We start from the raw sequence: 22,741 nt of genomic DNA on the forward strand, positions 1-22,741 counted from the left end.
GCTGTTCAGTGGGGATATGGTTTATCTCCTTTGCTTGTTCTCGTTTTGTTTTTCCAGTAGCCATTCCTCAAAAGTTTCCTTATCCTTTTGCTTTGATGCTCTATATATGGGCCATTTTCATCAATACTGTGTATAATGTGCTTCCCTTGGATCATCTTTACAGTTCAGAGGTTGAATGGATGTGCCTTTCAAGGCAACTGAAGAAAGAGCTGCAGTAAGAACTATAAATGCCAAACCAGACATAAATATTATTGCTCATTAATAATTCTTCAAAGGAGTATACAGAGAGTGGTCAGCCTTTCTCTTCTCTGTTTTTCCAACAAGCTGTCTTTAAGGTAGTCTCTTGAAAGATAGAATTTAAGCGAAGTGCTATTGTGTTGCATCCTCAGCTGCTTTAGACTTGAAGAGTTTGTACTCTGAAAGGCACCACACTCTGAACTCTTAACTCTTTTGGTTTATGCAGCAAAGAGATATCTCAGTAAAGCTCTTAAGCAGCAGATAGATTTGGAAAATTATATGAAACATACTTAAGTTTGCATTCATTCTTTTTGTTATGCTTTCCATATACCTTGTATTTAATTTCTTGTTTTGTGATCAGGCAAAGATTTTGGATCAGATCCTGTTAGATGTACCAAAAAAAAGGTACTTTGACTCTTACCTAGATATAAAATTCAGTTAAACCTGAAATCTTATCTGACTTTTTACTCTTATTTTTCAAGTGATAGCACATACAAATAAAGCTACCTTCCAGGTAGATCCTTGGCATGCTTAAAGCCCAAGGTGAGTTTGGGAATTTGAGAAGCTAAATTGTATTTTTTCTGAAAGAGATTTTTTTTCTGAATTGGGGTCAAAAGCAGAGTGACTATCTCCCATTAGAGTTTGGCACTGCTAGGGGTGCAGTTTTGGGGAGGATCTGGTGGCTTTGCAATGCATTAATGAGTGAAAACATTTAGTAAGTTACAAGGGCAGTCTAAACAACTGAAACCAGTTAAAGTTCTTCCAACATGAATGAGTTTTAAAAATCACCTGCTAAGAGAGCTGAAAAATAAGAGCGAGTATCAAGAAATACTGATCAGAGGTGCAAGAGGACTGGCTAGTGTGAGACTAACTTCCATTCATTTCCCTGATTTGTACTACAAATGGATACAAGAGGACTGTCAAGTGTGAGGTTTTTGAGGTTGGTTATTGATGGTTTGATCGCTTTTTCACTCCTGGCCCATGTGTGTTAGAACAGTGCATTTCTACACAGGTTGTAAGTCTGACATGATATCTATGTAGCATTTTCAATAAAATACTTGTAAAAGATATGGGATTATGTTTACTACACCCTTCTAAAGCTTATGAAAAGGAAAATTGCATGAACTGGAGGAAAATGTATTTTGGAAATACCCTAGCTTTTCTTTTAATTGGAGCTATATGCACATCAAAGTTTCCTTGCATCACTTTCCAGCACTGATATGACACATAGTAGATTAGTAATATGCCCACACAGCTTTCTCTGTTCATCCTCTGTCAGGTCTTTCAAATGCCATAAAGAGCACTGATTTCTCCACAATAGCTTTCCAAATGTGCATTATGTTCTTATAATTTCAGTGTGTTGACTTTTTTTTAGTTACTGAGCCTTGTCCTCTAAACTGAAAAAACAGATCCATTATTTTTGATGGGAAAGAGTCTAGTCTTATGTTGGTGACTGTAGTTAAACAGGTACTGGGTTTGGAGTTCTTTTCAGAGCCACATAAATGTATGTTACTGGATCATCTTCTTATATGGTGCTACTGTGCTGCTGGGTCTGGGCAAGTAGTACAGTAAATGTTTCTGTGCAGCTTCAGAGAGCTGGAAAAAAGGTCTGAAGTGCCCAGGAACATTCCACAGAGAAAAAGAGGCTTAATGTTGGGTGAAGTTACATCTATTTAGTATATAGTTTTGGTGGATATGAGGGCCAGTAGGTAGCAGATAGGACTAGAAAATACAAGTGTAAAGAATTGCAGGTATGCAGTGGAGCCTTGAGGCCAGATAGCTGCATGTTGCCTGTTTCCTTGAAAGCATAGCACAGAATATTTTTCATCACTATTTCCAAAGAACTTCAGCAGACTCAATATAACTTTTTTTTTTTTTTTAAGGTTCTGAATTATGCATGAAATAGGAAAGGATTGAATGCTAAATATGATGCACAGCTAGCCTAGGATGTAGATATATTCCTCCTTAATCACTCAGTAATCAATGCGCTTGGGTGTCTTTTAGCTAGCGAGACATTCTAGAAATACTTGGTATTTCAGCAAAGCTGATCATCCACACAACTCTAATGGCGCAGGAAATCTGTATTCCAGAAGTGGTAAAAGATCAACAAGAACATGCAGTAGTTGTCCAAAGGAGTTTTGTTGGAATGGTACTGCTGAACTGGGTGAAATGCAGTTATATACAATGCAAGGTTGTGCATAAAATTAATAAATTATAGATGGGGATCTCCTCACTTGAAATTTGATAAGGAGGAGGAAGAAGCAGGCCAGCTATCTATTTGACTCACAAGATAAATATTATCTCCAGTATAATGTATCTGTAAAGCTTAGTGTGATCATAAAATGCATCAGGACAGTTGTTGTTAGTATAGCTTGGGATGTTTAGTAGCATTTTACAGGATTCTGCTGAGATTTCAACTGTAATTTGATAACTCATGTTTACAAAAGATGAAATGAAGCTGACTCCAGGTGTTGTGAAAAAAAACTGTTAAGATATTCAGGAGAAAATATAAAAAGAAAGTAGAAGAGCTTGGTTTGCTTGGATAAAAATTACTTTTGATGGAAAACAACAGGGATTTAAAAAAAAATAATGCCAGAGCTAGTCTAGAGTCCAGTTGGCTATCGAATGGCTGTGAAATACTTTTATATAATTACAAGAAGCCTGGGTACATAGGATAGTGGTGCTCTAGAGGAGCAGTCCACAGCTCCTCAAAGAATGACTTCAGTATTGGTCTTCGTGCCTCTACAGAGAATCCGTTTATGGTGGATCTTGATGTATGATAATGGGAGGAGAGGAATGAAATTGCAATTGCAGATGAATAGACTTGATTCATGAGGTGTTTTTCAGGCCTCAAGCCCTTCCTCATGGTTCAGCAACAGAAAAATTACATCTCCTGCATCCAGACAGTAGTGAAGCAATAAAAAGACTTCTGCACAAAGGGCACATTTACTTTACAGCTATTAAGCAATCTTCTTGTCTCAACTCCTTCATGGAGGGATATATTGATCCATACATAATGTATGGTAAGGAATTCCACCGTATGCATGTGTCTTTTTTCCTTTCTTCTGGTTGGGAACAACCATTATATGTCTGAGCCAACTCAGACATATAATGTTCATCCATGGCCTTTGTTTGGCACAGGTAAGTAGATTCCTTACGTAGTCCTTTCTGACTCCAGGTTCATTTTAGATGCCAAAGCAGTGGGTGTGTTACTTTCCAAAATGTATTTGGTTACAAAGCAAATTGAATTTGAAGAGACCACTGCAGTGATGTAGGTTTATCTTGGTTTCTGGTTCCACCTTAGTGCTTTTCCAGGTACTTTCTTTCTGGTAATACATGTTTATTAACATGGCTGAAAGCTTTTTATGAAGAGGAGCCTTTGTCGTAGATGCTCTTAGTATTTGAGCTTATTTGTACTTTCCGTGTGTGGTAACCTGCTTGAGATTTGTAAAAAATAATGCCTCATTGAAGTGATCTGCAAAGAGTTCATTGTGGAGAATCAAGGAGTCTTATAAAACACCAAAAATACCAAATTTTAAACTTTAAATTCCAAAACAAATCTAAACCATACAGATTTTAAAGTCTTTATTAGTTATTTGTTAGATTGCAGACCCTGGAAACCATTTTCACATCACTTTCTGCCGTAAAATGGGAAGTTTGCAGTGCAAATTGGCTGATAGTGTTAAGGGATTTGTGCAGTAGTAGAAGCATTTCACTGCAGAAGAGGCTGCAGATGTTTGTAGCAAGCATGGCACCTTTCTGTGTTGCTAAGTCTGTGCTTTTTTATGTGTATCCTGGTTTGGGGTTAATTAATTTGGGATCAAATTTCTGCAAAGCTTTTGGACATCAAAATTCTCGTGTGTGGACCTTAAGTCATTAGCAGAACCAGAAATCTTAATCTAGATCTTTAAGTATTTATCACATCAGTTGCAATGATAACAATGTTCAAGATCAGTAGTTTTACAGTCAAACTTTTATTTCCAGTGTCTTCAGAGCATCCCCTATTGTAGCTGTATTCATAGGCTTGTTATTAGTGAAAAGACAGAGAAAAATATGTGTCTATGGGAAGAATTGTGATTGCAAGGGGTCATGTATAAGATGCTTGGATTCCACCTTAGTTGTAACTCAGATTTAGCTGCAGAAGTCTCAGATGCAGTCCAGGTCACCCACTAAATAATGATCCAATCCTAGCAAGTGTGCTGGAGCCATTGCTTCTCCTGTTTTGACCACAGAATTCCCTACATGCCTCTAATGCTACAAAACACAAGGCTGCAGGGGACAGTCAGGAGTCAGACACCAAAGACAGAGACAGTATAGAGACAGTATATAAATAATGCCTTTCTGTCTCTCCAAAACGAAAGGCTGCTTGTCTGCTTGGGCTGTATTAAGTTTATTCTGAAATGCAAACAGCATCATCAGCAGGAAGTTGTTTAAAGCACTTGCCCACAACTGAAAAAAATCTGAACTCTGCAAGTAGCACCGAATCTAAACCTGTGGCTCCCCAGTTCCAGCAGTGTCCTGTAGCCATGAAGCTCTGGGAAATTCTGAGTTGGCCTTTTCTTTTGTTGTCTTTTGGAGATGGGCATCTTCACCTCAAAAAATGATTCTAGAGGGAAAATACATGGAAAAGGAAGCTGCCTTTTCTGTTGATGTAATGGGGGTTCCTCTACGATTTAAGTGAAGTCCTGGGTTCTACTTCCTGTTTTAAAGGCTGGCTCTGAATTTTCCACCTAGAAGCTCTTGGATTTAAGGAGCTGAGCATGTTCCATTCTAGTTTGTACGGGTCATCTCCAGCAGAAGTGACCCATGTTATTTCTTAGTTTGGTGTTCATAGCACTCTCCTAATAGGAGCAAGCTGTGGTTAATGTGCCAAAGTAGAGACTTGTCTTCTGGAGGCAGCCAGTGAATCATGCTGCTGAAGCCAAGTACTTGCTTTAGATGCTGCAAAGTGTAAAGTGTATGACGTCAGATGTTTTCAATTTGGTCTTAAGTCTGTCTTTTGTCACATGGTTCTGTATAATTTGCCTGGGTCTTGTTCCCTACAGTTTTTGTGGCATGACAGAATGATTTCGCATCACAAATGTTGTCTCTTGAATTGTCAGCTTCAGGGATTGTTTTCTCCATTCATGATTTGAAACAAAACTGTGTAATAAAGTGTTACTTCAAAATCTGTTTCATGGTTAAGAAACCATGAACATTTGTTTGTGGAACTGCAGTGTTGCCAGAAACTTTGTTGGTGGACTCAAGTGAACACCTCACATGGAGATATAAAAATAATTGGATGCAGTGAGTGTGAAGAGAGGTGGGCCTGTAGGACCAAACCCTTTCCATTGATTAGTATTGTTACAAATAATCTTTTTATCTGATCAGAACAGCAGACTCACCTAATACATGAACCACATCTAAGAGAGTAAAATTTCAGTGAGACAGAGCTGTTGGGTGGGAGGGTTTTTAGAAGTCAGTAGTTGACATTCACTTTTTTATATTATACTGAGAAAAAGATTTAGCCCTGGTTTTGCACCGTAGAACTCTAGTGGTGGAGCCAATGTCTTTCTTGATTTACCTGTCTTTCCCTCTTCTGCTAAATCATGTAAAATTCTGGATTATGGATTTCTGAAAAGCTGAAATACCCCACATCCTACTAACTTAGTTTTATATCCTCTATTTAGGAATGATCACTCCCAAACTGGTCCCTTCAAAGAAAGATGTGTTTTGTATTTATTTTACATACTAGGAAGATTTCAGCTGTTAATAATTATAATAACTCTTGTTCTGCTGTGGTTTTATTTTAAATGAGCAATATGAATCTGAGTTGTATTCATTTATATAATTAGATTGAAATGTAGACAACTCAAAAGTTTTCAAATGAAAGTACTTGTTATTAGTAGATTCCAGAGACTCAGAGTAGTATGTCTTTAGAGGTGTCTGCCTTGGATAGAAATAAAATTTTGAGTTGGGCACTGAATTTCTTCTTGGCAGTCTTTTCTGATGTGACTTCTTGCTGTGTTTTCTGACACTGTATATGATATATTAATCCCAGTTTGCTCAAACAGATTTTTTTAATATATATATCCATGGACTGTTCTCGCTTGTCCATAATTTTAAAATACCTTACCGTCGAATCTGGTAAAATTGTTCCAGCATTTATATAAATACTATTGATTTTCTTAATCAATATATTAGATTTGTATAAGTATTATTCAGTAAGTCATATTCAAGCCATTTTATGTATATGTGTGTATATATACATTGTGGGGGTGTGTGCATAATAATTTGGGAAGGGGTAATGTTAAGGAATTTGCACAAAGCAAAGGAGGCTTCTTTGAATGCCAGCTGAGACAGCAGAATGTACCAGATAATTCTGCTTTTTAGTTTCAAGACAATGTAGCCAGGTAAGTTAAAAAAAAAAAACAACAAACAAAAAAACTCATTAGTGTAATAAGTTGAATATCAGGATGATGAAAAGGCTTTTACAAGTAATTATACTATGTAATACTATTCTTAGCACCATCAGGCAGGCAGCAGGAGGAAGTTGAAGTTAGTATTTGTTCTTTCCAAGATCTGTCTTCTCTGGATCAACACAGTCTTTTGTAGAAGACACTGTCTACACACCAAGAACTGCCAACTGTTGAGACTCACTTGTGCTTTTCACTCTTAACCACAAGCAGCTGTCAGTAGCAGTGCCTAACTTTTTTACTTCCTGGTCTGCAGTCCTATATGGGAGGAAAAAAAAAAAAAGCCAAAGCCACCTGATTAGAAAAACACCAATTCTAGTAGTAACAACTGTTAGATTATTAAATTGTAGATTATTTTGAATCTTGTGAATCAAGTGCAACATGCACAAATTAAGCAGCATGCACAAATATTAAATTTTAATCTGAAAAAATTGCAGATCTGTACTGCACAACATCAGTGCTAGGAAATTAAGCTCTTCTTGAAAAAAAAACTAAGCAAATATGCAGTGCAGTGCAATAAGAATGAGTGCAGATTATTTTTCCTCCTAAGAATAATAACATTTTTATCAAAGCCTCTCTGTGTGGTGTATCACATTTGACTCCCTTTGAAATGCAGCAATTTATGGTTCACCCAATATTTAAATTGGAACTCTGTGAGGGAGTGAACAATTTTTTGATGTAACTCTTCCACACAGTTATTAAATCATTGTCCTAGGCTGGCAAACTAAACAGAGTAATTTAACAGTCCAGGCTGCACAGTACAAAGTATATGTTGTATTTCTACATTAACATCTTTGAATCATTGTTACTTTTTTAGTGAAGTAGAATTCGTCACTGTGGCACACAGTTGCTTCAGAAAGTAGGTTTAAAAAGTCTTATTATTGTATATCTCAAACGACTACAATAATTCTTCTGCAAATTCCCAAGTTAACTTTGTGTTATGAAGTTTGTGCTGTTCAAAGGCATGGACTTGCAGTCTTTTTTTAATTACAAAATTGCATCATGGTCATTGTTTAAAAACAGGTGAAATAGAAGTACATTTAACATTTGAACATAGGAAGCATTGTCACCTTTTTCCTTTGAAAGTGTATCAGGCCATTATAAAAGAAAACTGATAGCTGTGTTAGTGATAAAGTGCTATAGGAACCTGTAATCTCTGCACTTTGCCTGAGAGGGGATTTTCTTGTGAATATGTATGTGTGGTTTCATGGGAAAGATGAGGATCTCATTAGGATGTAATCTTTGGAAATACTCTAGTTAGGCTTCATAGCTTTCTGCTCTTTTATCCATTATTCCAAAGTCTCTGTAAAAGAAGCTGATGCTTCCCTCCCCCTGCTTTTGAAAGGAACCATGATAATGTCTTACCTTCCGTTTTTCCTTTTGTTTGCCAGCCTGCTGTCTACTGATAGGTTTCCTTTTTTTTTTTTTTTTTTCCTAGTCAGTTAATACATTTCAATTGATGTTGTGGCTTTGTCAGCTGCTGTTCCCCAGCCTTGATGGTAAAAGTAGACAGATGGATGGGGGAAGGGGAGGGATTGTTTTGTCAGGATGAATTTAGAGCATAAGGGATATGTTAAATTGACAGCACTGCCAGCTGAAGTCTTCTGATCACCTGTGTCCTTGCAGAGATCCCGGTTCCTTATGCTTCTTCTCCAGCTTAGGCCAAACAGTAAGTTCTGTGCTTGCTTTCCTTTTTTCTTATTACTTGCTTTTATTATGTTGCACCTAGTATATGTAAAGATGTTGAGGTTAACTTAAAGTATAATTTGGAAGAATTTTCCAGGCACAGCTTACAAGACAAACATAGACCAGTTGTTGGTGGTTGTTGTTACTGGAATTTTTTAATTAGTTGTAGCTGTTGGGAGCCCAAAATAAAACTTCGAAGTCTTAGCCCTTATGTAAAAGACAGAGTAGTGCAACTGTTTGTGGCATCTGGGACTATTGATTTACTGCAGCCCGTCAGTGTTTAGAGGGGTGTGCTGCTACGTCAGCTGGCGCTCTATTGTTTCAGCTGCTGTGGCCTTTGTGTTTGATCCTGTCAGTGCTTGCGTCAGTGATGCATATCATCGCCTGTGTGATGTCAAAGTGTGGGTGTTCGGTTATAGAGCCATAGTTAACCTAATGTGCTGCAGTAAATCCTGAATGCTATTTCCTCCTGGGGATAGCAGTGATTCATCACCGTTCACATTAGACTAATGCTAAGTATAGCAGCGTTCATGAGCCGCAGTATCCAAATAGATTAGTATCAAAGTCATTGCAGCTCTCCAAACGCTGGGCCGGAAAGTTTGCAACCAGATCTGTTTGTGCACCCCCTTTCTTAGGTGTAAACTGATTAGCAGGTCAGTTCAAGGAAAATCCTCTGGAAGGACTGGGCCTGAGTAATTCTTTAGCTCTTAATTATGCTAATTAACGTAAAAGCTTTCCGCTAAATGACTTGGGCAGGGGACGCGGCTCTCGGCGGGGGCGCTGCCCCTTGAAGCGGCGGCAAGGGCGGGGCGGGGGGCGCGGAAAGGCCGCGGGGCGGAGCGGGGCGGGTCCCCCAGGTGCGCGGCCGGGCCCGCCCCGCCCCGCCCCGCCCCGCCCGCTGCCGCGGCGCGCCGGGAGCTGCCGCCCGCCCGGCCCGGCCCGGCCCGGCCCGGCCCGAAATGAGCGGTAAGGACTCCCGCCTGCCCGGTTCGGCCGCCGCGCTGAAACGCGACACCTGCGGGCCGGCGGCCTCCGCGGCTGGGCGGCAGTGGCGGATGGGGGAGAGATGCAATGGCCGGGGGAAAAGAAATAAAATGCTGTCGGGCAGGAGGCAGAGCGGTGCCGGGCCCCGCCGTGGGGGGTGGCGGCGGTGCCGGGGCCGGGCGGGGGCAGGACGCCCCCAGCTCCGGGAGGCCGCAGGGCCGGGCGCACAGTGCCCCGGAAGAGCATTCCCGGCCCCGGCGCTGGGAATCCGCCGTGTGCACCTTGGCCGGGGATTTTATGAGCCGCTTATAATGGAGCGGTGCTTCATGGTTGGAATAAAAATAAATGGTGTATGTGCTAGGCGAGCGGTGGCGGTATCCTCAGGTTTTCAGGTGTTACTATGTTTAGATCAGCTTCTCACGATCCTGGCGATGATGCAGCGCTGGTGATTTTGCTGCATGATTATGGTGGCTGTAATGAGCATAATGAGGTTTTTATAGTCTGCTCAAATAGACACGTTGGAGAGGTTCACCAGCTATTGCCAGGGGAAGGAGGTATTCCTCCCGTTGGTGGGATTTTAGGACAAAAATAAATTGAGAGCGTGGTGAAACATCTGTTTCTTGGGTTCAGTTCCATTAAATCAACCTTTAGTGAGTTGGATGAGACATTTTTTTCAGTAATAAAGTCACACAGTATGTGTTTGTTTCCACTCCCACAATGTTTCTTTTCCACTTTCTATGTAAGAGAACTTGTATACCTGAAAATGTATCAAAGATTTGAGACCTCCCCTTACCAACAATCACGTCATCAACATCCATTATAAGGTGATTTGGGTGAAAGCAATTCTATTTATGTGCAACATGGAAAAATTATATGTTTGCTTAACATGAATTCCCGATCCTGTTGTTTGCTGATACTTTATAATAACTCTCACCTCCTGGTAAAACACACTGGTTATGTCATGCAGCAGTCCAGCCAATACCTAAAAATGTGAAAGTGCCTCTTACAGTGTATTACACCACAGGAGAGCTGAGATCTTCACATTAGCAAAGAAAAAAATACATGGTTTTATAGCATATTAGCATTTTATCTTCAGATAAAATTTTGCAGGTTGTAATATGCTTCCTATCAAGAAATCAGCAATCTTGCTGTAAAACACAACATTCATTAAAAATGAATGTGAAGTCTGCCAACTTTTTGTCCCATGCTTATCATTTTCTTGAATGTCCATCTAGAAATTTCATTTCACAGCCACTTGGAAATCTAATAAAAATAAATTAGAATTTTTGAATATTCAAATATGTTTTCATTAATTCTGGTACTTTAAAGTGCAAAAGATGGCATGCAAATTTTGAAACTACTAATTTGACTAATACTGCAATACTTTTTCAGGTTCATACATTCAGTTTATGCCTTTATTTTTGTGACTGCTAGATTATGATATACTGGAAATGGCTTTGTGGAGGAACCTTTGTACTGGATGGGAGATAAGTGCTCTGTGTTTGTTAGAGAGATTAGTGTGAAATAAGTAAGCCTTAAAAAGGTTGTTAAACAATATTCTCTAGATGCTTAAAGCAAAAACGAAACAAAAATGCCAAACACAGATAATCACCAGTTCTCAGAGAATACACTTGCTAATGTGAGTTTCATCATCCCCCAAGGACATTGTGTTCTGTAAGAAGTTCAAGTAACTGTGGTCTTAATTTTCCATTTACTTGAAACTTACATAGTTGAAAAATGTGAGTTTAATGGAAGTGTCAATGTTTTGTACTCGTTATAGAAAAATTGCAGGTAAGCAATGCAAGATACAGGTTGTATAAAATCCACCTTATGTAAGAATTAAACCATTATTTATTTCAATGGCAACTTACAATAAATGTGCTTCCATTAATTTTGACCTTTTTGAATTTATTGTAGTAAGATAATGCACTATTTGAAGTTTCTTCTGCTGATTTTTGCTTCACTTTAATTTCTTTTTAGCACTTCATACTCAGGAGAAACTTGCTGAAACATTTTTGAGTTTCAGATGAACAAAACTACTGGAAGAATGTTCAGTTCTCAATTTATAGCTTGCTGTAGTCTTTATATTCTTCGCTGTTGCACAGTTCAGTAAATAATTCCTTAAAGATCTTGTTCTTAAAAAGTTTTTTCACCCCCTGCCCCTGTTGTGGGCTGACATTTGGTTGATAAAAAAGCTGTGATTCTTTTTAGGTAACATGTTTGCAAACTTCTGTGCCTTATTCTAAAGAAGTTCCTATTATATGTGCAATCAAGTGGGATTGCATGCAGCTTTCCTAAGGAGTGCTTTTCATTCCTTCTCCCTGCTCTTGGCTTTCAGACAAAGGTACCTTTATTTTTCTGTAAAGTCCATACATATCAGAATGAGGTATGCTAATCTTATTTACTGCACTTTGCATTTGCTTAGTACTTTCCTTTTGCAGATCCTAACAGAGTTTTAAAAAACATTAAGGTGGAGCTACCAATGCCCTTTCAGAAGTCTTACTGAAACTGCACTAAGTTGGATTGGTACTTTTGGTAGCTTCAATATACTGATTTGGAAATTTGCAGAATGCAGCCTACAGTGTCTGAATCCCAACCTTCTTTCTTTTCACAAAACTTGTTCAGATTATATTGTGTTTCAGTATTTTCGTTATTATTAAACTCCAGTGTTTGTTCCCTTGTGTATTTAAAACACAGTAATGTAAGGACGTCGCTCTTGTGGCTGTACCAATGTGATTGCTCTGGTAGAGGCCAGTATCAAATACTAAAGGGCATAAGGATAGGGCAGGCACACAGAAGAAACTTCTGTGTTCACAAAGCAAAAGTAGTACTTGTATTTTTTACAACTCCTAATGGATTACTTCTCCCAAACTGAACCTAATCTTTACTTTCTACACTGTTCTTAAAGCAAGGAGTTACACAATTTAGCTGTACATTTTATGAAAAATTCTCTTATCTGTTTTAAGACTTACCTGGTGAATTAGTTAACTATCTCTGGGTCTTGCAAATGAGAAACTATAAATTATCTATCTTTCCATTTTTAGGTGTTTTTTAGATAGGTCTTTTACTGTTTTTCTACTGCCAGCCCTTTTAACCATCTTCTGATGGAAGAATCCTGCTCTCTTGAATCTTTCTTGATAAACAGGTGGAAAGCCACTGTAAATATCTTTTTTTTTGTCGTTTTCTAGTCCTGTGTGTTCATCTTGAAATGTGGAGTCAAACACATTGCTCAAGGATTTGAAGTACAGTGTGAATTTATACCACAGCATAATGATGTTTTCTGCTTGTTCCCTGTTCCATTAGTAATGATTTTTTGATGTTCTCTTTCTTTCCGTGAATGCCGCTAAACAACACTTGGCTGGTATTTCTTTAGAAATCCGTGGAGTACCTGCCTTGTATGTTTGTTTACATCTGATTTATGGCTTCTTGCTGTAAAGAAGCACTTCTGGTTTTATCCAGGTGCATCACTTTGCACTTACCAACATTATTCCTTCTGAGTTTTTGTCATCTCATCAGTGAGTACTGTGAGATCCTTTGCAGCACTTTGAGACCATAGCAACAATTTATCACCTTGCTGTTCATTTTCTTTTCTGGAAACTTTGTTTAACACACTGAACAGGTTCTTTGGGTGCCTGTGGGATTGTTTTGGTCACTCAAAGAACTTCAAAAGCTGGTCATTTACTTCTCTTAGTTTCCTGTTCTCCAATCAGTTATTAATGGAAAGACCTTTTCACTTTTTACCAAAGGCGTCAGTACTTATTTAAGAGTCTTTGAGAGATATTGTCAAAAACTTTTTGAAGATCCAAGTATGTGACAGTATCCCTGTGTCTTTGAAGGTACCTGATTTTCTAGGCAATACTTTATCTACAAATGCCACCTTAACACATTCCCATTATCATATTTATCTAAGTGTATGTAAACTCCTTTCTTTATGGTTTGCATGGTACAAGGATCACCGTGGTGTCCTGACTTTTCCTGTTAGCTGGAGCAGACTAATTAGTTGGAAATACACTGGCTTTTCCCTGAGACCTTGTGTCTCATTTGCCACCTCCCACTTCTGTGGTACGGAGACTACTTCAGTCGATAAGGCCATAGTGAAAAACAGCCATTTTGGAAGTAATTTTCTTTGTAACTTTAAATGAATGGTATCTGATTTCAGCAGTTTGTTTCTAATATTTTTGTTTATGTTTTATAGTCTCTTCTATTTTTTCATCTCGGGGCATTTCTTTTGATTTGTCATCTGTTGAATTTTGTCATATGTTGAATTTTGACATAAGCTCTTCCGTGGGCTTGTTGACAGAGATGGGAGAAATATTTGCTGGGGATTTTTTTTTTAGCTTGTTTCTGGTTTTCTTCAACTGTTTTTTAGATTTCAGAGAGTGCCCTTTGCTATGATTTTATCTGTACAGTTCATTGCCTTTGTTTATCCATGTTATCTTGTATATTTTTCACAGAGACATGGCAGTTCAGTATGTTCTTTTCTCAAATTATTAAATGGTGCTGTACTGAATATGTCTGTAACCCACTTAGGTCCTGCTCAGGTTCCAATGATGTCCCCAAATGGTTCAGTGCCTACTATTTATGTGCCTCCTGGATATGCCCCACAGGTATGTCACTTCACTTGCTTATTTTATTTCTTTTCATGTAAATTTTGGAATTGGAACCATAATCGCTAATTCAGTAATATAATTTGTTACGTTTCAGTCATTGTGATCAAGCAAGGAGATGTCTCTCAGTATTTCTGAGATGGGAGACTTCTCATGCTGTGTCTGTGCCTGTTCAGTTATATATTAACTATGTACATGACAGTAGCAAGCACAGTTTCTTGCTGAGTTCAGAATCCTAATGTACTAGATGCCTTCTGAATATAAAATGCAATCGTGACCCAAATATCTGCTTGTGCAGGACTTGTACTGACTCCTGTGTTGTGGATATTTTCTCTGGCCAGCAATACATATAGAATATATATAATATACTTTATACATGTTCATGTCTGGGAAGTTCCATGCAGATAAGGAGAAACACAGGTCAGTTAAAAAAGTACAGCAAACAACATGGGAAAAATGTCAGCCATCCGTTGGGACTAAGTTATCTCATGATAAGTGTTTCCACCACTTATCTTAAAATGGGGTTCTCATTTTTTCACTGCTGTGTGATTCCTAATTTAGGTGTCTGTAAATTAAATGTGAGCTAGATAACCTGGACATCCTTTAAAGTAGATTAAAAGGATGATTTCTCTTGGCTCTTTTTGACATGTGAATTATAATGAGATGTGTGGCCTTTTTAGATGGTGCCTCTTTTCTTTCCCTCACCTGTAGAGCAAGTCTAGGGCTTAGTAGGTCAGATCTGGAAGTTAGAGCAGTTGAATCCCACTCCCCATGATGTAAAGTCTCTCTCAAGACATTCTGTTGTTGTGACCAGTCCACCTCTGACTTAGTGTGCATCCAATGGTGTACGCTGAGGAGGGACTACAATGCATAAAGTACAACAAAACAGCCACAATGTCAGCAGAGGTTGGACAAATTATCCGAACAACATTTAAAAAGTTGTCCTCTAGCAAAAGAAAAGGCTGTTAGGGCAGGCAGACTACTACTCTGATTTTATCTTTCATCTCTTGGAAGCTGGCTGATAAGTTGATTCTATGCATCCTTTGTAGTTGAGTTCCCAAGCAGGCAAAAGACAAATGGTTTATAAATAATCACTAAAAGTCCATATATCTTCAGATTGTAGTAAAAAGTCCTGATTCCTAATAGAATTCATTTTTAAATAACTGAAAGAAGTTTAGAGCTAAATGAAGATCGGAATTTTACCATATTTCTTATTTGTTTTCCATTGATGAAGTACGTATTTTAATAATTGTGTAACATATGCCAGTCTGAAAAATATTTTTTTAATTAGTTTATTCTTCCTTTGAGGACAATTTGAATCAAGATGCTCAAGGGCTGGGCCTTGCTGAGGCCCATTTATTAACCTTTTACTGGAGTTTGTTAGTCCAAGCAGGTGTTGTTTTAGCACATGGCTCTGACCTTTGAGCTGAAGGTGCCTCACATCTATCCAGCTCAGAGTGAATGCTCATCTGCTGTTTTCATCTGAGTAGAAGTACCATAGTCCAAGACAACCTGTAGTTTGTAAGCCTTCTGAAGTGTTTATTACTGACAAAACATAACAGACTTTGAGGTTTATGATGGGAGTTCCTCTTACAGGTCAGAAGATTTGATAGTAGTCTTGCAAAACAGGAAAGTCTAACATTATTGAGCTTAGAGTTTTCCCAGACTTACTGCAGTCCTAGCAAACTTCTATAGTTTCTGCAGATATAGTATATTTTTAAAGGTCAGCAGCTGCAGCTATATTTTGGGTTGAATAGGAAACCAGCTAAATGTCCTAAGCTGTCAGCCTGGAATAACTTCAACATAACCATCTTTTGTCTCTCCATTTTCATTTAGTTCTGTTATGCCTCTGCTTGCTTCACTTCCTGTTTGGCAGTGATACAGTGTACTGTCTTCTGTTAGGAGTTGAGGATAACCACTGAATAAAAGATTTACTTTTCTAATATCACATAACTAAATAGCAATTCATCAGCCGATTTCCTTTTCCCCTCCTCTTCTTTTAAAACTGTAGTTGTAAAACTGAAGGAAAACACATCTTTATTCATCCTCTCTTAAGCCATCTATATCCACTGTCTGTAGTGAGTTTTCCAGTGATGTTTGGTTGGTTCACTTAACCAAACAGGCCTACGCCAGAACCATGTTTTGCTAGCACAACTGGGATAGTAGAGAGCTTGTTTAATTTTTTAACTTAAAATTATAGACTTAGCATGATGCTCTGACTGCTTTTTGGAGCGTTTTTATCTGTGTAGTTTTCTGCTACCAGCGAGCAGATGTTAGATCTGGAAGCACAGTTAAGGACTTGTTAAACATAAGGTCCCTGCTGTTATGAATTGGGTGACTATTTCTTACCTACTTAGGGTGTTAGCAGACCCGAGGAAGCAAGTTATAAATTAAGCAGCTTGTTTGTTTTTTAATGGAAGCTGCTTCCTACATAATCTGAGTCTACTCATAAAATCATAATAACTTGCAATATTTGAGGGGCTCTGTAACCAAAAGGGACTTAATTAAAACTACATTTCAGTGTTTAGAGAATTTCATTGGACAGCAGAAATTCTAGTTGTATTTACTGCTAATATATTCTGCCTTTAGGATACCACTCAGCTATGGTTACACAGATTTGAATAGTATTGTCTTTAATTACTCTTTCCCAATAAGGAACAATTTCTGTGTACTGAAAAGAACCCATTTCTTAAAGTCCTGTGGTATGCATGCTTTTTAAAACTGTGTTCACTTAAGTAACATTAATTTTTAACTGTTTATTAGGTAAAGTGGGGTCAGCTCCTTTGTGTACACACTTCTGTGTCTTCTGAATGTTGTTGCATATGCATATCCTACAGTACCAGAAGCATGCCTCTCTACCTACAGCACTGTTTCTCTCAGCACAGTGGTGAAGTTTTGAAACAATTTCCCATACCAATCTCACTTACCTTGCATTGGTTCAGCTAGCAGGATAATTTGGGGCTGTACAAATTAGATTGCTGGCAGAGAAAACAAAATCAGAAGCTCTATTCCAGATGTACCAGATGCACACCAACTCCTAATGGGGACATGGTAAAACCAATGATCCTCCACGCAGCTTTCCGTCCTGGACTTGATGGAAGCATTCACTCTAGGGCACAGGGCTAAATCTAGCCAAGCATGATTCCATTAACCTTAAACAGTGGAGCTGAAAGCAGCTTGGCTCTAAGTGTTTTGATCTATTGATCTCTTCCTGTTGCACCAGGGTGTTTATTTGGTGTATGTGTACATGTCCCCATTTCATTTCAAATGTCAGTGAAAAGTTATGTCATGGGGTTGTTTTGTTTCTTGTTACTGAATGTAGTAATGATATTTCATCCTTCTCTCCTTTTTCTGGATAAATGTTTCATCTAAAACCTTACATTGCAATTTCTGCTGTGACTTTATTCTACAGCATTTTACTAGGAAATAAAGAACAGTCATTGGCATCCCATACTTCAGTGTATGGGATGCCATACTGACATCACAATACACACAAGTCAAAATATGCCAAGATCGTCTCTAGGTGTCACCAACAGTCATGTATTTATGTGAATTTACAAAAATGTAGAGAGGGTCATGATTTGAGGTGCTTTAGGGGCAGATCCTTGTTCCCGGTCTAGTTGATGACCCACCCTCATTTACTGAAGAGGATGCGTCATCAACTAGACCAGGAAATTTTCTGCTTCAGTACTTTGTACAGTTTGTGCCCTTGTGCCTGCTCTCCACCAGAGCCCCATGTGCTGCACAGCCCAGAGATGCTACAAGTACCATGCTCAGCACACCTCAGCTCCCAGCATCTTACAGATTCTCCCCATGGGGTTGCATATGCTACTGCCATTGCTTGGAACTTCTGGCAGCATTGTTAAGGGCCACACTCAGGTACCTCACACAAAGGCTACTGTCACATCTCCATTTGCTAATTTTTCACAAGTCCTTGCACTACAGTCTGCCAGAGGCTGCCACAAGGGCCTCCGTTTTCTGAGTAGCATGTGGTGCCCTTCAGGGTTCAAGACCTCTGAACAGGTAGAGGGATAGGGGAAGGAGAAGGAAAAAAAAAAAACATTTAGAACTACTTGGCTTGTGAAGGAGTTTTGAGAGGGCTGACTACCATTCTGGTAGTTTGCTTGCTAACAGCTTGATGCAGATGGTGGCTGCTGCAGGGCCAGTATGGCGGGTGTCTCCTGGGTTAGTGTTGGTGGGCTGAGCTGGGGACAGAGCAAAAACCAGACACTTCTTACCTTTTCTCTCACTATTGATGCAGACTAAGGTCTGTCAGTTCCCCAGTTCGTTTCTAGGGAGCAGTCTAGTTGTTGGCCTCTACAACAATTCCTACAGCAGTGTAGCGTACAAGGTTGAAACAGGACCGTGTTTGAGCTGTATACTGCGTTGTTTGTTAGATACCCTTATGGTAAGATTTTTATAAGTTTTCTTCCCCACTACATTGAGAAATTAATGGGATTGCTGCAGGTGATACAGTTAACATAGACAGCCCTTTAATGTCCCTTTTTCTTCCTTGCTATTTCCTGTTTTTCTTTAGTCAGATTTAAGAGGTTCACTATTCTGATTTTGTTTAAGGGTCTGTAGAAACATGTTTTTCAGAGTGTCATTTCTCTTTCGGTGTGTGATGTCTCTCACTGTACAGGTTATTGAGGATAACGGCGTTCGAAGGGTTGTGGTGGTTCCCCAGGCTCCAGAATTTCATCCTGGTGGTCACACAGTGATACACAGGCCTCCACATCCCCCACTGCCTGGCTTCCTTCCTCTTCCAGCCATGATACCCCCTCCACCCCGCCACATCTACTCCCCTGTGACTGGAGCCGGTGACATGGCGACGCAGTACATTCCACAGTATCACACTTCACAAGTCTATGGGGATGTGGGTAAGTAGCTCGTCAAATATTGCAACTTTTGTCAAAGGGAATGATGTCCTGCTCATTTCCAGCATCTGTTACGTTGTAGTGTGGGCTTTGTCAAGCAAGACTTATAGCTTGAATGGGAATCTTACACAAAACATTTTATGTGGATACCAGCCTTGATTTGGCTGAAGCTTACTATTCCAGAAGTTGTTTTAATTTATTTGGTTGTCTGTTCAGTCATCCACTAACCATAGAGATTACTTCTTACATGTGTAAGTTACAGATTTCCTAGGAAAACGATGCAGAAAGTGTTTGTAGTGATCCAGCATTTAAATCCATGCCTGAACACTGTTCTGAGATCTCAAGTCCTGCAAACATCCTGTTTGAAGCATGAAATAGGAATTCTAAGTATTAAGCAAAAAAGTGGTCCATTTTTCATAAAACTATATGCATTTAATTAAATCTCCCTTTGAAGTCCAGTTGGAGTAATGAGGTGCCTCTAACCTAAACTTAATAAAGTGGTTGAAGCCATCTTTGGTAGTGCTGTTGACGTCTGCCTTTACTATGGTTTGGTGGCAAAGTGTATTTGTGTTCCAACTCAGGGGCTGGGTTGTTAGATAAATATTTACATTTCTGGTAGACTTGCTTTTCTTTAGATAAGGCAGGTGCCGACCTTGAAAGACTTTCAGTGAGCAATTCTAGGTTGCTGTTTTTAGAGAAAGCTAGAAGCTATTGAGAGGAAGGCTAAACACAATTTCTCAATGTTCTATGATACTACTAAAATAGTCTAAAAATGGCCTTCATCTATTTGCTGAGCTTAAGTAGTCAGGATGAACGAAGCAGTCAGTTAATATACCAATATCTTGATCTTCCTGGAATTCTCAGTGTTTCTGTATTCTTATGTTATGCTTTATTTCTTCTTGCACTACTTTGATAACAGTACATTACTATGTGCTCTTTGGGTGCTTATTAGTAGTTTTATTAATTTCCTGATTTCTTGTGGATGGCAGTTGTTTGCTTTTAGTTTGCTAAATTAAGAAATTGGAGTATGATAATTAAATGCATAAAAGATAAATGATGCTTCTTAATGGAACAATATTTTTTTGTATTTCTGCTGCCAGGTTCTATCACTTTAAATACAAATTCAGTTATAATTTGCAAAACTGTTAATGCAAAAAAGAAAGATAAAGTGGGATTCTTTGTTTGCTTTAGTTTCAATATTTGTGTAAAATGCCTTTGGGTTTAGGAAAGTAAAGGATTAATACTGTAATTTGTTATTTATTTGCTACAGATTTTGTATTTAATTCTGGATCTCTGGCTGTACCTTTCAAAAGTCAAAACCCACAGTTAGGCTCCTATTTCAGGAATCTAAATTTAAGGAAAAAAAACCCAAACCAACAAACAAAAAAGACAAAAAACCCCAAACAAACAAAAAAACCCACAAACAAAACAGATGCTCAGAGAGCACAGTAGTTACCTGACAGGAGCACTGAACTCTCTAAAGGTAATGAAAATCACATTTCTAAATAGCTTATCTAGAAGTCCTCTGTCAAACTTTTGTGAATTAAGCTGACTTTAAAAGAATGGAAACTGAGAAGTGCTCTATTTTTTTGTTTTGTTTTGTTTTGTTTTTATCCTTGCAAGGAAGTTCTTACTTGATCTTATTTTCAGTACTTCCTATCTTGTAAGGAATAACAAATAATGTATTCTTCAGACTGACTGATCCAACTTACCTGAAAATAAGCAAATTCTATGGTGATTTTGAAGGATGTAATTTTTCTTAAAGCTTTCAGCATTTTTCATAAGCAGGGTTACACTAAGGGAAGACTTGGTATATAAAGTCTTGAGTCAGTAAAGTGTTTCTAAGCATCAAGGTGAAATGAATACAAATGTTAGAACTGAACAGAAGAGTTCACCAGTTTGGAGTTTAATGCTGTCAGTAGTCTGGTACTGACTTTTTTCCAAAGCCAATTCTGACTTACAGATGAGACTTCGGTGCTACTGCAGCAAGGCCTGGGGTTACTGTGTACGGGTATAGTGCATTACAAGGCCTGGCCATACTGTCTTCAGTGTCTTAGTGTCTTTCCATTGTCCCATAGATCACAAGTTCCATGTTCCTAGGCTTTTATGAGTCTTTTCCCTGTTGATCCCTGCTGAAGCATCATTGAAGTATTAGGGCTCTACCTGCATTCCAAAACTTAATGGATTCTTTTATTTGACACTAGGTCAAACCTCCTCTAGTGTAATAAAGTAGCACATTTTTTCTGTGTAGACTTTATCCTGTACCTCACAGCTCAAGGAAGATTAATTTCAAGAATAATTTTTAAATTGAGAAAATATAGGGGAGGGAAAGATTACTCTCTCTTCCCTAACATATTGTTAATGTCCATTTAGTGTTTATCAATTTACCTGCTGGACACTTCAGTGCAGGTGCACATTTAACTTACTTAGCATTTTTAGGTAGATTTTTAAATTACATTCTGTTCTTAATGATTTGTTTTTCCTTCCTTCGTTTAGATACTCTACCTGCTCATGGAAGATCCAACTTTAGAGATGAAAGGTCTAGTAAAACATATGAAAGATTACAAAAAAAGTTAAAAGATCGACACGGAACTCAGAAGGATAAGTTAAACAGTCCTCCATCATCCCCTCAGAAATGTCCTTCTCCTACAAGTGAACCTAATGGACTTACAAAAGGACAAGATGCAGCTGGTATAAGCACAGGTTCTACCAAATGCAAGTCTTTGGGTAAAGGAAAAAGCAGTTCTCAGACAGACACAGAAGTAGAAGGTTGGTGTTATCAAAAATATTACACATATACACATATTAATATATGATGCAGGTCCAGTGTCTGACTGAACATAACATTTGTGAATAGAACACCACACTTTGACAGTCTTGAAGTTGAGTAGCAGCCTGTAAATGCCCTGACTTACATAGAGTGGAGTTAAGGGTGATCAACCTCCTTATCACATGGGAATGTGGGCCTAAGAGAACAAAACCTGCTGGTATGGAAGTGTCCATGTAAATTTGAGAAAATGAGTCACACTTCATGACACCGTTTAAAGAAAAATCTCTGCTTTGTTCAGAGTACTTGCATTTTAAGGAATCACTGAATATTGATGGCCTGCTTGATATTGTAGAAAACATGGAAAGAATTGAGTGTCTGGATCAGACAACATACGTCCAACTTGATAAAGAATATTTTGTGAAAGAGATACTGCTGTTACATGAAATTGATCTATCCCTACCCACTCCCTGTTGAAAGGCCCTTGTAGAAAAAGGCTGGTCCTTACATTACTCCCTATGAGTTGGTGTTTTCTAAGACACTACCATAGGGAGTGTGCTTAATATTAATATCTCTATTTCACTAGAAAGCTTGTGATCTCATAGATGGACTGTATTCACTCAGTCATGCAGTCATTGTCAAATTTGATGATGTGTCACTGTGCGATTTGGAGGTCTCTGCCATAGTTCTTCAGATTGTGAACATAATGTCAAAGACTTGCAATTAGCCAGGAGCAGTGCTTTCAGAATAAGGAACTGTAATTGGTGATGCTAAGGGAAGTAAAGCAGGATTTTTCTCAATTCTCTGAAGTTTGCTTTGAGATAATAATTTTGTGCCAATGTATGTTAGATTACTGTAAACCAGAAGAATTGTGAAGAAAGTACCTCTAATCAAATCCGGGAAATCTCAGCCTATGAGAGCTGTTTAAAAACAGGTGTAGATGATATCCTGTGAAAGCCTAGTACCAAAGGTCCCATTTGAGATACAACATAAAATCAGATGTTGGGAGCTATTGCTCCAAACTTGAATATTTGTCACTATAGTTCCAGAGTGGCAGTTTACTTTCAGTTCAGCTTCAGTTTACTTTCAGTCTGTTGGTGTTTATCTGTGAGCTAACTTTAACAAGAC

At 38.5% G+C, this 22,741-nt stretch overlaps 1 protein-coding gene across 4 annotated transcripts in view; it reads left to right on the plus strand.

Moving 5' to 3' along the window:
• FNDC3A (fibronectin type III domain containing 3A) overlaps window positions 1–22,741 on the plus strand; it is a 111,390-nt gene that overhangs the window by 47,918 nt on the left and 40,731 nt on the right. For 3 of the 4 annotated variants that reach the window (XM_083884966.1, XM_083884967.1, XM_083884968.1), the window contains exons 4-6: window positions 13,893–13,969; window positions 18,612–18,849; window positions 21,343–21,615. In XM_083884966.1, coding sequence (XP_083741092.1) covers window positions 13,893–13,969; window positions 18,612–18,849; window positions 21,343–21,615 — 588 coding nt within the window. Of the gene's footprint in view, window positions 1–9,283; window positions 9,345–13,892; window positions 13,970–18,611; window positions 18,850–21,342; window positions 21,616–22,741 lie in introns of those variants that run through there. The other variant, XM_083884969.1, reaches the window with a different exon arrangement.

This window comes from Zosterops lateralis (genome assembly GCF_965231275.1).
Source record: "Zosterops lateralis genome assembly, chromosome: 2".
In the NCBI taxonomy this organism is placed as follows: domain Eukaryota; kingdom Metazoa; phylum Chordata; class Aves; order Passeriformes; family Zosteropidae; genus Zosterops; species Zosterops lateralis.